Consider the following 15445-nt stretch of genomic DNA (forward strand, 5'->3'; position numbering starts at 1 on the left):
GTCATGCTTAGGAATAATACTAGGAAATAACAATTTTAAGTAACCGATAGATGGATGACCCAAGCGCCGATGCCAAAGCCAAGCTTTCCGGTCAGCTGATCCGTGAGTTAACATGGCAGTCCCTTTTTGAGCTATCTCATCCACATAGTAAAGCCCATCACGTTCAGTGCCACGTCCAATTATCTCTCCGGTTCGGATATCCTGCAACAGACAAAATTGTGGCTGCATTAGTAACGTACAATTCAATTCCTTTGTGACATGACTAATGGATAATAACTTATGAGACATCGAAGGAATATATAGACAATTTGATAACTGCAAAGTTGGGGAAATGTTAACGGTTCCAGCCCCCTCAACCACCGTAAATTCCCCATTGGCAGTTTGGATATGAGATTTTAGAGGTTTCTGAAGGTTGGTAAGGTCAGAGGCATCATATGTTATGGTATCGGTTGCCCCACAGTCAAAAATCCATTTATCATTTTTCTCATGGCCATTAGATACTGCACACACAACTCCAAGCTTCTCGAGAGGCTGAAATCGATTTTGGCAAGTGGTTTGGGAAATTATGGAATTTTCAGGAGATTTGGGGGCTAATTGTGACTGAGAATTTTGGTGGGGTAAAACCTGCAATTTCCCAAAGATTTGGGGGCTTCCAATAAAAGAGCCCCCTAACCCTAATCTACCTGAATCAGGCGCCGCCTCTCCCCTCATCAATTCTTCACTCCAATCGTGAATTACACTCCCACTTCCGCTGGCAACGAAGTTTGCTGCCCCGGTTGTGTTCGCCGGCTGAGCAGCTTCATTTCTGGTCCTTCCTCCTGGCTGGACAGCACCGGCGGTTTGCACGACCCCCTGCACGGCGTTGCCTCCGTCGCCTCCAACTGCTGCGGCGGCGTGCCCGCCACGGTTCCAGGGTGTTTGCGGTTGCGGCGGCTTGCCGTGCTTCTCTTCCCACCAATCTGGATATCCAACTAGTTCAAAGCATGAATCTTTTGTGTGTCTTTTCCGTTTGCAGTAGGAACACACCAATTTTGACTTGTCTTCTTCATCACTTCGCCGATTTCTATCATTGCCACTGCCGCGACCACCACTGTTGCTGCCGCGACCACCACCGTTGCTGCCGCGACCGCCACCCCGAGAGCCGCCGGTAGGGTTTTGCCACCCTCGGATGGCGAGGCCAGTTCCAATTCCATCCATGGCAGCTGCTCCGCCGGTGTTTGCCTGTTGTAACACTCGGAGTCGTGTCTCCTCCTGCTGAATCAGGTTGTACGCATAGTCGACGGAGGGAAGCGGGTCCATTTTCAGTATCTCCCTCTTAGTTGTTTCATATTTGCTATCAATTGCATAGAGAAACTGACATACTCTCTGATCTTGTATGAATTTGTTATGAATCTCCATATCCTCTGGACATTTCATTGGGTTCGTCTGTTTTTGGTCGATTGAAATCCAGATCTCTCCCAACCGGCTCCATATTTCTTCTAATGAACTGCTTCCTTGTCTCAGTGTGGTTGCTTTGAACTGAAGATCATACACCTGGATTTTATCTCTTCCGCTCCCATATGTGACGGCCAACGCATCCCATATATGCTTTGCCGTCGGATGTTGTGAAACTCGACTGACCAGTCGAGGCTCAATGTTTTGTACTAACCAAGTGATCACACAGTGATCGGCTTGTTCCCATTGTATGAAGGCTGGACCGGTTCGCGGTGGGGAATGAGGCACTCCGGTGACGTGAGATACCATTCCCCGACCGCTTATTGCCGTCTTCATCAATACGGACCAAAGGGCGTAATTTTCTCCATTCAACTTATTCCCACCAATGTGGAGGGGCTGCGTGTCAATTCTGAATGGCATGGCAGCTGTTTCTGGTGGATTTGGTTGGTTCATCGCAAAACTATTGCGCATAAAGTTGGCAAATTGCCGGGCAAATTCATCTGCCATAGATGAATCTGAGGTTTCGGTTACTATATAGTTGTCATTTGACATTTTGGCTTATGGTTATAGGTACAGCGGAAAAAGGAAAAACAAAAAAACGGGAAGGGGCCGAGAAAGGTATCAAGGACGATGATGATACCTTATCTGAGTCCAAACCCGCTCTGATACCATGTTAAATGGTATAGACAACATATTTAGAAAAGAAAGCAATGGGAGAAGATTATTGTATTTTGATTGAATGATGAAATGGTACTCAACACCCATATATTTATAGGGATGTTGGTGACTTTTGAGATCCTACAATAAATGTATATTCATGGAACTACACTACTATTGGAACAATGCATGCTCATCTTCAATGCTTCTTGGAACTCTATTCTTCTTTAATGCTTATTGATACTTCCCCTTTTCTCAACAATCTTATCTTATAATATTAATATCAAACCAGCTCAAAAGAATATGTTAATTTCTAGGTGTCATCGTCTACATAACCTGATCACACAGTCGAATGTAGCTTTCTTGAGACAGACAGATAGAGAGTAACCACACCTCAATTGCAAATTGAATGAACTGAGTGGAATATTTCAAGCATCAACATGTAAAAATTATTGCATTTCTTCTATATTTTGTCACTGTCTAATTCAGTTGAAGGAACGAAATACTAGTACTATCTAAAACCACTCTGCTCCACGAACCCAAAATATCGAAACCAGAAAGAATGTCATAATTTAGAATAGAAGTTCTCCTGATGAATCACAACTTCAAACCCAAAAAGAATGTGTCATGATCTTCGAATAGAAGATCTGTGATAAAATTGATTCTCTAACCCCGTAACCAATAATCATGCGATAGGTGAGTTCCGGCACCACTAAAATGGATGAAGCAAGTGGTTCCTCAAAAGTGTTTCATTGAGTCCCCTTGCACTTGAAATACAGCATTCTGTTCTTTCTCAACTGGATGACAAGATAAGGCACACTTGCTCCAAAAATGCAAGCATAAACAGAATACTGAATGACTGCCAGTAATATAAGATCATCAGGAGAGTGAAAACTGAAACCATGTGGATAATGACATAAAGATGAAGGCTATTTTTGTGCCTCTGGCAACAACTTAGTCTTCAAAATGTACAGTTTACGACTTAAAACACATATAATGCTGTGCAACATAGTCATAGGATGCTGTTTAAGAATCTAAATGTAAGGCTAAGACAGATCAAATCTCATGCTTAGTAATTCAAGAATATTGACCTGTTCCTGTCACCATTGTTGAATACCATCATTCGGACATTCTTATAGTAACTGATTAAAAGGCAAGAAGGGTGTTCGATAATGAAGATCTCATTGTATTTATCCATGAAGGATAAAGTCTGAATGGTCTTTGCTAAAATGAATCCAAAAACGATACAGCCTATGCTAAGTCATTATTCACATGGATGTTGTTTTATGAGCCTTACCAAGCTATTCCTTGAATATCATGAGGTCAGAAATCTGAATAAATGGAATGGCTCACAAATAGTGAAAATCTCTTCCAAGATCAAAATCTACATGCAAATGTAATTTAAGAAAAAATAAAGTTGATCCATGGGCATTAAAGTACAAGGGAGTAAGAAATACTGCCACTTATCCAATTGACATCTATGCATAAACGTGCTGCTCCAGAGGACTGAGACAAGGGTTAATGACATTATTCCTTTCTCATCACTCCATCAACTAAATGGGTCCTTCAACTAAATGGGAGAAAAACGGTTTCATTGATATGGAGAAAATACGATATTTTCCAAATAAAAATTATCAATACCTAACATTTATGCATTTTGTTGCACTTGTCGGTGTAGCTGCATAATCCAGTTGGCATAGCTACTTCCCCCAGCATTCTGATCATCCACTAGATTCATGAGTAGGAAAAAACCTTCTCTTGGTTGTTCATTTTGTCTCACAAGATGACATAGCTGAAAATATGATGGGTCGCTCTCCCTAAATTTGTGAAGCATCTTCCATAGTTTTATTGACATATCATTGTCTCGTTGAGAAAGGCTAACCTGGACTCATCAATAAAATAGAACAAATTATTGGAAGCGCCAAAAGCAAGTAACTCCAGGAAGTTGACAGTTTAATAAATGTCATTAAGATACTAACTATTCATAGATTAGAACCAATCATCAGCACCCTAATAAGTCAAGGCATGGTTAAAGTGTTTCATGATTACGAGTTAAGAAGTGTAGTTCTTGTTTTGAAATCAAACCAAATTAAATCATGTCCGGCATAATTGAATTTTGTGATAATTCCAAGAAAAATATGCAGCCTTCATCTTCTAAGATTACATAAATATCTGGTTCTTTAAAAAATTATGGAAGGCAGGAAAACAGAACGAAAAGACTTTTCATCTGCAGTGTTAGTGTGTTGCACATATTAAGTTAAAGAATTGGTGGCCTCTTTCATAACACAAAACAACCACTACCGCAGCATTCCCCAAATTACCCCAGCTGAAAACAGAACAAAACTTTGAATAACAGACTTGTGCGACGTATTCTGAAAAGAGTTTTTTTTTTTTTTGCTTTGGAATATTTGAAATTGTTACTAGGAACTTTAGCAGCTTACAAAAGCAAGCAAGCTTGAGAGCGAAATTCAAATAATCAGTTTACTCTACATGGAAAGCAAAACTCATTTTGACATCAGAACTACGTAGCCTATATCCATATTGCAGTAAAGTACTGAAACATTAATGAAAGAGATACCATGAAAGGTAAAAAAGAAGCCACCTTTGAATAGTCGCCACTAAAGTCTTCCCCGAGCAACTTTCTACCAATATCAGGTGAAATAGATCCACCAAACCATATAACAAATCGGAAGCCATCATCAAAGATATAAAGACCTCTGGCATCTAAGCTCTTCACAGCAAGAGGTACCCTCGTCTTGATGATGCCAGATTCATCGGTTTGAGGAGAAGACTGGGAATGGGCAAGATTTGCTTCAGAAACAACTGACAGGCATCAAAGAAGAAAACTATAATTGCAAGATACTTACTTTTACAAGAAGATCATCCACACGAACCAGGTTTGGATAGAGAAGTTTCAGCAACTTTTTAACAGGTAAAGCCAACATGGTAAAACCTGCCGCATAGCGTTCATCCAGTTGCACATCACCATATCCACCACGTAGCGGTGTAGATTTACATAATGCTAATCCATACAACGGTAAGAATTTCAGTGATTCAGGGTAAATCATCCTTCCACTCAAACGATGCTGGACAGCATAGAGATTTCTGTATTCTCTGAGGGCTTTGACAATCCTAATTTGAACAGCACTTCGAGCATCTTCCAGCTTATATGACAAAGATTTCTCAATTGCTGCACAACAGGTTGTTTTGAATTTAGAGCCACATTAGTCTACTAAAATCAATTAACGGAAGACGGATCTATCTTCTCATTTTACTTTACAGTCTAGCAGATGAGGGGCGATTGCTGAGACATATGGAGAAAAGAAATTCTTACCTAGCCTTGAAAACAAAGAAACAATTGCCCCTGTGTCAGCCAGGCGATACATTTCTCCTAGATCTGTAACAACTGGAGCTGCAGCGGTATGTACCCTGATACGCCTTTCTCCAGATGAGGATGTGTATCTTCGCAGAGGTTAAGGAACCTCTGTCAACTATCTTCAAAACTTTAATATCATGAGGTAATAACACCATCAAATGACTTACCAATTTATCATATGGAACATAATATTATAAGATGATAAGTGAGGAAAAACCTCCAGATAATTGCAAAAGGCCTTAACAAGATGAAGGTGGATGACCCAGAACTTCAGAAAGGCGAATGAGTAGTTATATTAATCACTTTCAATTACCAGAAAGGAAACACTTTGAAGCAGCAACTGGAAACGTTATATACGCAAACATAAATTCGGAAGATTACATCAGCTAAATTCACAAAATTCTAGCACATCCAAGTATAACTATGTAAATAAATTAAGATTAAAATGAGATGAGGATACAACAGAGCCACTTGGATATACACTGTCTGTGTGGTTAATAGAGTCTCATCAAGAGATAACTGTGCTGCATAAGCTTTATCACAATCAACAGCAGGAAGTGCTAGTAAGTCTGTGGATCTTAGCATGAAGTTTCCATGATAGGATGTGAATCGCACTCCTACAAGCAAAAAAAGATGGTGGGGAAAGAACACATGAGTCTTGTAACCAGTACTTTATATATTTAATCAAAGATATAACAAAAGATTTATTAAGAAAAAAGTCTTCTGATTGATTAATCTTAGAATTTTCTGCAGAGTTAATGAATTTTCACCCTTCCATTCAAAAATATTATTTACCTTTGGAACATCTTATCCGCATCACCGCCTCCCAAGCAGTCTCCCTAGTAAGATCTCTAGTCAATTCATGTGCCAACTTATGTTTATGAGTACTCGATTGGAAACTTGGATAATAGTACACTTGACCACCAGAATATTTTGCCAGTGTTCCTAAATAAAATGGTAGAAAAGAATCCCAATCATATGAGAAATCAAAGAAAGAGAACTTTCACAGTTTTAAGAGCATCATTTCTTACTTTGACATCAAACCAAGAGATAACAAAATGTGTAAGCTCTAAGGATTGCCACTATAGCTTGCTATGCTGTGTTTTATCCACTTTATCAGGACGCATCAAGCTGAACTTTTAGGCATTAAAATATGTTGCTGTGCGTGGGTGAAATTATAATACTACACTAGTTCTGCATCGAGATTCTGTAATTATCATAGTCTACCATACGTAAGCAAAAATACCTAATGATGCTATATCTGTGTACTTGTCACTGAAAGCATATATGTTCACAGATATCTGAAATTTTGTAAAATCAGCAGCCATCTGTTTATAAAAAGGATCTTCAGGTGCTCGCAATAAATGCTCCTTATCCGTTCCATAAACTCGAATATCATCTCCCCGCAGCCGCAACCGGCCTACACCGAGTGATGGCAATGTACTCTGGAAAACCAACACTTTACCTCCAAGTTTACTCTGTAAACAGATGAACAGAATGAACAGCAAATTAGCACCAATCTAAAATGAAAAACACTTCACAGAGATAGAGTGACCAATATGAATCAATTGGTACCAATAATCAAAATCAAACATGAATAAGACAGTGGAGAACAACTACAAAATGACTGGTGTGGGTTGATGGGATTAGGGAGGAAAAAGTAGAACTTTCGTCTTTGAATATGGACGGTATAAGCACAAAATATCCTGTGGCTTGGTATGCCAATGCACTCATTCCTCAACTTCGGACTCCTAATTGGTATGCAGGAACTCTATGAAAAAAATTACAGTGAGCACATTACAATTTCACATAGAATTCTTCATATAATAATTTTTATAAAAAAAAATCATATGTTATGATGGATAATAATTAGAAGTATTATAATACAATTTTTGAGGTTTTGATATTGCCAGGGTGAAGAAAGGAAAGTTCTGTTGATTCCATACAAGATATATTGATTCCCATTGAGCAATCATATGATACGAAATGGACTTATAAACAACTACTATCCTCCGCTATTTTTACAGCCTAGTGAAGCACTGTAAAGCGATAAGTTAAGAATATTTAATTAGAAACCGAACATACCATAACCGTGAATGCAGCTTTAAGAGCTGGACCAAATGCTGATTCTACGTTCATGTTGTCCTGGAACATTGAGGGTAAACTATCAAGAAATGCTTCCACTACATTTCTGGATTCTGATAGGTTGACCAGAAGATCATCTGGTAGTGGGACAAATACATCATCCAAATCAGAAATGACCATCATCTGAGGCTGCATTAAAGATGACTGGTACAGCAAAAACATATAAGTGCTCGAACAACTTAACTAAATTGTATATAGTACCTATTAAATAGCAAAATGAGCTCACTTGCCTTCATATTATAGAAATGTATTGTACTATTGTAAGTTATGAAGCCAATCTGTGTTCGAGGATAACCAGGCAAGTTATCCAAACTCGACTTAATAGTCTGTGCCACAACCTGCAATATATCATGTAACATCACTGATTGCAAATACAGAAAGTGAGTAGCTGATGGCAGATGTGGAAACTATTAATGAGTTCAGATGTCATTAAGAATAAAATCCATATCAGCTACTATGTAAAACAGCTAACCTGAAAGTGTGAATGAATTAATGGTTACATCACTAGATGCTCCGACTATAGTTTCAAAAGCATAAAGAAAAGAAAGAGAAAAGGCACTAAGGAGTCCCATAAGTATGTTGTATTTCCAGTCAAAGCATTTTTTCCTTAGCCGTCAGTTATATCAGTACTGAAACTACAATTAAACCTGCTTAGTGTGTGGAAAGAAATGAAATCCCAAACTAGATATCCCTTTTTTCTTATGCAGTCCTACATGCAGATAAAGATTAAAAATAATAATAAAGGCTTTGCTTGGTGTTATTTCCAGCATTTTGGGAAAGATGTGTTTGGTGGTTAGGTAAGAGAACACGTAGAAACCAATAATAGAGGTTTTGCGTTAGTACTTAGTACAAATGATAGAAATACATATTAAGATATACTTTCGACTATAAACAGTGGGGAATGAAGATTTTTTTTCGGGAACAGCCTGCGGCTGAGACAGAATAGTGAAAGTTGAGGCAACTACCAAGTTTCAAATGTAATGTCCTTTCTTTATGGTGTCTTGGTAATCCAACGTCGTCTCACAAATATGACTACATATTAAAAAGACGTACCGCTCTTTTGTTTCCTTTCCTCCTCTCCAAATCTAAACTCCCTCCATCCCATTAAGCTTGGCCTGTTTCTTTTCAGCATGATTATTCAGAAGAGTGAGATTATAGTGTTAGGTATGTGGTCCACATATTTAATGCAGTGTAAAGTTAAGCGATTACTCATGAAAGGAAACAGGTCAAGCTTATTGGGACAACCCCGAAAGGGGAACAAGCTAAGATTAATGGGATGTATGGAGTATAAAAGAATATTCATCTATTAAAATAAAATAACCAGAAACAATAAAACAATTAAAATGAATTGTAAAGAAAATTTGCTTAACTTTGTCAATTATCAAAATTTAAATTGTTATGTCATAGCATCTTGTCTATCACCGATGAAGATAATCTGAATGACAATAGTATTTTTGGAACAATAAATGCATTACTGAGAGTGTGAGACATAAATTTTAAGATGGAATCCAAATCATAACACCATAAATAGGACTCTCTAACAGATCTGGAAATCCATGTATTCCTCTCACACTTCACATACTCTAATTTACAAATTTTAGCTTCTAGTATACTAAGCAGATTAATGTTTTTATTTATAAAAAAGTAGATGCTTTATAAATTTTAAGTCATATGTTATCCCCAGCGTTTTTTAGTTAGACTGAAAATAAAAACACAGCAACCAGCATTTCAATCCATATGTGAGTATCTTCCACGCAGAATATTTACAAGTTATGATACCTCAAGCACTCCACTTTTAGCAGCTGATACCGATACATCGATGAGGAATAAAAATAGTGGTGGCATTGGAGGGCGGACCATGTATTCTGCTGGAGCTATTAACTCAATACTACCCTTCAAAAGCTCAGGCCGTTGATCCAGGTCAACTCTTCTTCCACTAGCATCCAAGTGTGCAAAGTAATCACTTTGAACTGGACGTAAGAAGTTCAAGATAAGTCAATGAATCAATGCATGGCCTTAAGCCTCTTTTTTTATCCGTTGGTTAAGATCAACAGTTAAATGTTTATTCAAGTTTAATTAATCAACTAGAGCCACCATATTCAAGTGTTTAACAAAATCTAGTATTTGAATATAGTTGGGGTTTTATATATATTTCAACAAGTTTAGATGTTACAATGTGAAACTGAATTTCTTTAAGATAATGACATGTTCAATTTAAAGTTCATAAAGTGTTTAATCAAATAAGTGGTTACCATCATTGAGTAAACAACACATATTGCACTTCCATTTTCTTCCATTGTCCGTAAAGGTCACATGGGGGTTTACGTAAGTGCGGCACCTCTTGCAGCGAATGATGCCTGTGGTGGCGAAATTAACCACTGGAACTTCCTCCTGAATGAAAACACTAGACAATCAGAACATGATATGATACAGTATATATATATATATATATGTGCAGGTACTAAAGTGTATCCTCTTATTAGTAATGGAGGCCAACCCCAGCAGGAGCTTCTGCCAGAGGACAAACAACAGCCCCAAGAGACAAATGCCACCTTGATGCCAAGGACTGAGAATTTGGTATGCCACTTGTTGTCAGTCTTAGAAATGTAGAACTACAATTCATAGGGTACATCTCTGCAAAAGATTTAAGCTCAACATCACCATCCAATGGCCTTGGTAATGCTTCAGCATCAAGACCTGTATCAAATGATCCTGGTGCAGATCCAAGAGAGAGTGAACTGAAATCTTCAGCCAAGCCCTGTGCATTAGCAGTAGGAGGAGCGATGCCTTGATGCTGCATTTGGGTCCCTGGATAGCCTATAGATGTTACTGGTGGGCCATAACTTCTTTGTTGAGCAAGAAAGGGAGATGCAGCTGCTGGTGGACCATAGCCTCCCTGCTGTAAGGAAAAGGATGGAGTGTGCATAGGTGGATTTTGCGTCACAGAGTTTCGTTGCCCATTAGGCTCCCCTGGAAATGATGGTCGATAGGCATCTCTGCCAGTGGCATATGATGGCCCCATTGATGCAGAGGAAGGTTGGACATTAGGCCTGGATACTGAGAATGGTTGAGAGGGATGACCATTTGTGTGGATTTGTTCAGTTTTGGTGCTATCAGGAAATCTCATAGGTATTGAAGGTGGCTGAGGCTGTGATAGAATAGGGACAGGAGCCAATGTCGTCGGACCTGCAGGGGTTCCTGTTGGAGGAGGACCAAGAGGTACAACAGGCTGACCTGTGTTTAATACTGCTTGATTGGTTGAGTGCATTTGGGGATTTCGAAATCCTGTAACCGGTGGACCATATGATGATGAAACTGGTGGTTGAGTAGGCCTAACTAGTCCATTGGGTCTGCCTGGTGGGGGAGGTCTAAATGCTGGACCCTGTGAGCCAACCACAGGTCCAGAGGAATACGGAGGTGTTGGAAACTGAGAGGGAGCTTGAGGTGCAGGCCTAAACACTGAGGCTTCCGATCCAGCCACTGGAGCAGAAAATAAATAAGGCGATGCTGCAGAAGAAGGCCTAAATGACTGATTTGGAAGATTGGGACTTTCCATCCCCATTAGTATAACTTACTTCCTGGGAATCACAAAAGGCTGCATTAAACCATGGAGTGACGACCGATGATCCATTTTTTTTATCTCAACCAATAACTGTATACGACATTTTACATTAATTTAATTTCCCAAAACGCATATCTTCAAACCAAACATAAAAGGTAATATTTCTAGTTAAAGAAGCAGCTCAGGCGCCAAATTTCATACTGCAAAAGGAAGAGCAAATGAAATTAAATGTCTCAATTAATCAACACCAGATTGCTCTTCCTTAACTAATCTAATTAGCAATTATTACAGCGAATCTACACACCAAACAGTCGAAATCTGAACGACATGGAAATTAATTCCTGGTCCAAAACATAAAATAAAAATAAAAAGTAACATGATTTTTCAATCGCGGTATCAACCAGCATGAAACAATAATAAACTCAGAAATTCGGATTACCCGATCAGAGATCCCGCCGGCCAAAAATGCAATGAAAAGGGGCGATCGGTGTGGTAGAAGGGGGAGATTCAATCACTTCCTCTCTCTCACAAATCAACTACGGTTGAGAAAGATGGTGATTTGAAAATGTTTACGAGTGTGCAAGACCACAGCTCCATTAACGTTCTTCAACTGAGACTTGTTGGTATTACGTAAAATGTATAGTTAAAAAAACAACATTTATTTATTTCCTATTCATTCTGTATAATATTAATTACATTTGTATACGGATTTATTGCCATTTTAATTTGAACTTAAAACAGTTAAAAAAATATTCCCAAAGTTTAAGCCATAAAAAAGTCACTAATATGTTAAAATGGGGGGTTATAAAAAGTACTAATGTCATGATATTAATGAATCCACAACTTATGAAACTAAAAGATAATATTACAATCATTAATTTTTCCCAAAAATTGTTTCATTGGTCAAATTAAAATATAAATATAATTACAAAATTATTGTATATGCCGAGCTTTTAATTAATAGTCAAATATAATGATACTATAATTTTATCAAAAACGACATAGTTTGTTGTCATATCATGTTTTATTTTGATATATTAGTTTCAATTTTAATCATTTTAAGATAGTTAAAAATAATAATATTATAAATATTTTCAATTTTAAAAGTTAAATGATCAGAATTTAATAAAAACTTAAAGCACACTATATGTTCCAAAAAAAATATAAACTTTATACATTTCAATTTTAAACTTCAAATTTAGTTTGGTTTACATATATAAGTTATTAGAAAAGAAAATTACAAATTTACAATCACAGGCATATGGAAAATGAAAAGTATCATTACAAGTTATTTTTTCCTATTTTGTCCTTGAACTCGTTAATAACATATTTTTTATTCTCTAATTAGTTCTAGTTGAAGATCGTACTAAGATTTGGTTTCATTAATAAAGAAATATATTTGATTTATTTTATTTATAACAGTGTTTAAGTATTATATCACTTAAACTTTGAATTCTTTTGAATTAATTCGATACTAATTTTACTCAAAGATAAATACAGTATAATCTAAGCTATACATAAATTTATTTAAATTATTACATTTGTAAGAAACACAAAATCATGATCTAAGTAAAAATAAAATTTTCGGTTAAATATTCAAATTCATGCTAGTATTTATTTCTAAGAAATGGCTCCAAATAAAATAAATATCTAATTAAGTGATATAATTATTTAAATATATTTTTAATTATAAATGGAGTATTAGAATAAATCTTATTTATTTGTTCATAATCGAAAACAAATTTTATTGAAAAACTTCCTTCGACCTAAAATAATTAGAGAATAAAAAGATACAGTTCAGAGGCAAAATATGAAACATGTGATGATATTTTTCATTTTTTAGAAATTTAAAAAGTTCAAATTACACGTTCTTTAAAAAAAATGTCGAACATTTAATTTTTGTAAATGATTTTTAATTTTAAAATCGAACAATATGTTAAATTGGCACATGTATCTATCACTTTCCTACTCACCGTAACAAATAAGCTAAAAAATAGACATGGATAGCCAGCTTTGACTTGGTTAGTTCAAATTAATCAAACAAAATCGGGTATTATTTAACTCGTGTAATAATGTACCACGCCTTTGACTTAATTTATTTGCTCCGTAGCTAATTTCACACTTAAAATGTGGCGCTTAATTAAATCAAGATAAATTTAATAATTTGATGTTGACTGATGATGCAATTATATGTACATTTATATATGAACCCCAAATTTACTCGAATTTTAGATTTTGTTATGCAATTACTATATGTTGGTTCTAGTTGATTAATTAAACTTGAATAAACAAATAAAGGTCGATATTACTTATTAGGATGCTAGTAATAATGTACATGTCATATCGTAATTCTGGCTTACACTACACATGCCATATTATCTTATTAATAGTCCCTAGATAATTGAGATAGTAATAAAGCAAATTATCGGAAATTCTTGAAATGTAAATAAATAAAAGAAATTAAATAGGAGACATGATCTAACTAGCAATTAGCTGCAGAAGCCATCATCATCCTCACAAATTCTTCATAGCTAACAAGCCCATCCCCATCTAAATCAGCTTCTCTTATCATTTGTTCAGCTTCTTCATCACTTAATCTTTCTCCGAGATTCAGCATCACATTCCTCAACTGCAAATTATAAATTAAGAAAAATGAGGTATTCATATTTATGAGAACAAGAGGTGTGAAAAAGTTATTACTACTACTACTATTCTGTTTTTTGACTTAAAAGTGAAAGGTTAAGTGTCATTCTCTAAATCAACATAGTATGAACTAGCTACATTTTATGCCAATATCAAAAATCATACATATATATGACTATAACTCATTATCATTCCATAATATTTTCAAAGAAAAATCAGTTTTTATTGCAAATTAAATCATAGCTTTTCTAGACATTAATTGCACAACTTGACTCCCAACATTTCAATTCGCACATTCATCTTTTCTAAAGCTTTATGCTGAATCAACGGCTCATAATCAATCTTAGCACCTCAACTTTGACATGTTAGATTAAGACATCATTAACTAATTTCCCAATAAGATAACCTATTTGGAAGGATATCCAACGCAAAAAAGTCAAAAGCACATGGAAAACACCAACCTCAATTGCTGATATGAATCCATCTTGATCTCGATCGAAAACTTTGAAAGCTTCTTTCAGTTCCTCTGCAACATTTTCCTATGAAATAAATAATAACCTTCAATTTAGTCTAAAAGTACAATAATAATAATAATCTCTTGTTATAGAAAATAAAAAAGACATAATTAAATACCTTCATTTTTCTTGCCATAATACTCAAAAATTCCTCGAAATCCACAGTGCCATCTCCATCTGCATCAACCTCATTCATCATTTCTTGAATTTCTTCTTTTGTTGGATGCTCATTCAGAGATTGAATCACTGTTGCCAATTCTTCCACTGTGATCATCCCTTCATAATAAATAAATATTGAAAATAATGTTTAAATAAAATACCAGCATATTACTCCCTCCGTCCCAGATAATTCGGGTCACTTTGACCCGGCACGGGTTTTAAGAAATGTAATGGAAAGTGAGTTGAAAAAGTTAGTGGAATGTGGGCCCTACTTTTATATATTAGTTTTATAATAAAATGTGAGTAGAAATGAGTTAGTGGAATATGGGGCCCACTACCAAAAATGGTAAAAGTGAAGTGGGACAAATTATGTGGGACGGACCAAAATGGAATACTGGGACGAATTATCTGGGACGGAGGTAGTAATTAATTTGAATCCAATAGTATTATGAGAAAACTCACCATCGGAATCTTTATCGATGAGAGAGAAAGCCTCACGGAACTCAGCAATCTGCTCCTCTGTCAATGCATCAGCCATTTCTGAAATTTTTAAAAAAACTGAGATTTTTGTGGAGAAGGGGAGTAGATAGAGAGATCTCAGTATATATTATGGTGAACTGAATTTCTGCCAACTCTTAATAAATAAATGGCAAGCTTTTTTTAAAAATTATGTGAAAAGGTGGAAAAGGTCAAACTATGTTATGGGAAGAAATCAAGAAAATGTGTGTATTCAACATTCAAGACTGAAGCTTCTCAAAGAAATTTGGAACTGGGTCCAAAATCAACGTTTGAATTCAATGGAATTTAATTCCCTTTTACTCATCCTAAATCTAACTCCAAATATATTAATTAATACTACATCTGTTATAAAACAGCTCTTTTTGCCCAAAAACAACTCAGCCTATTTGATTTTTGGTTTACAGAAATTCTAGTTATTAGTTGGACACCGATCCA

At 36.2% G+C, this 15445-nt stretch overlaps 2 protein-coding genes across 4 annotated transcripts; both read right to left on the reverse strand.

Moving 5' to 3' along the window:
* Nucleotides 1-157: 157 nt before the first annotated feature.
* Nucleotides 158-11770, reverse strand: LOC121798609 (protein transport protein Sec24-like At3g07100). 2 transcript variants are annotated; one of them, XM_042197686.1, is made up of 14 exons: nt 11614-11770; nt 10110-11190; nt 9865-10003; nt 9392-9582; nt 7843-7950; nt 7553-7756; nt 6714-6945; nt 6263-6412; nt 5928-6084; nt 5426-5553; nt 4959-5281; nt 4694-4882; nt 3733-3973; nt 158-201 (listed from the first exon to the last, which is right to left on the reverse strand). In XM_042197686.1, the coding sequence occupies exons 2-13, from the start codon at nt 11172-11174 to the stop codon at nt 3740-3742; spliced, it is 3120 nt and encodes a 1039-aa protein (XP_042053620.1). In that variant the 5' UTR covers nt 11175-11190; nt 11614-11770; the 3' UTR covers nt 158-201; nt 3733-3739. The 2 variants fall into 2 exon arrangements, with proteins under 2 accessions (XP_042053620.1, XP_042053619.1); XM_042197685.1 differs by lacking the exon at nt 158-201 and adding an exon at nt 2533-2950.
* Nucleotides 11771-13478: 1708 nt separating this feature from the next.
* On the reverse strand, nt 13479-15082 carry LOC121799115 (calmodulin-like). 2 transcript variants are annotated; one of them, XM_042198458.1, is made up of 4 exons: nt 14954-15082; nt 14451-14596; nt 14279-14356; nt 13479-13803 (listed from the first exon to the last, which is right to left on the reverse strand). In XM_042198458.1, the coding sequence occupies exons 1-4, from the start codon at nt 15027-15029 to the stop codon at nt 13657-13659; spliced, it is 447 nt and encodes a 148-aa protein (XP_042054392.1). In that variant the 5' UTR covers nt 15030-15082; the 3' UTR covers nt 13479-13656. The 2 variants fall into 2 exon arrangements, with proteins under 2 accessions (XP_042054392.1, XP_042054391.1); XM_042198457.1 differs by having other exon boundaries at nt 14451-14608.
* Between the last annotated feature and the right edge of the window lie 363 nt (nt 15083-15445).

This window comes from Salvia splendens, chromosome 4 (genome assembly GCF_004379255.2).
Source record: "Salvia splendens isolate huo1 chromosome 4, SspV2, whole genome shotgun sequence".
NCBI classification, from domain to species: domain Eukaryota; kingdom Viridiplantae; phylum Streptophyta; class Magnoliopsida; order Lamiales; family Lamiaceae; genus Salvia; species Salvia splendens.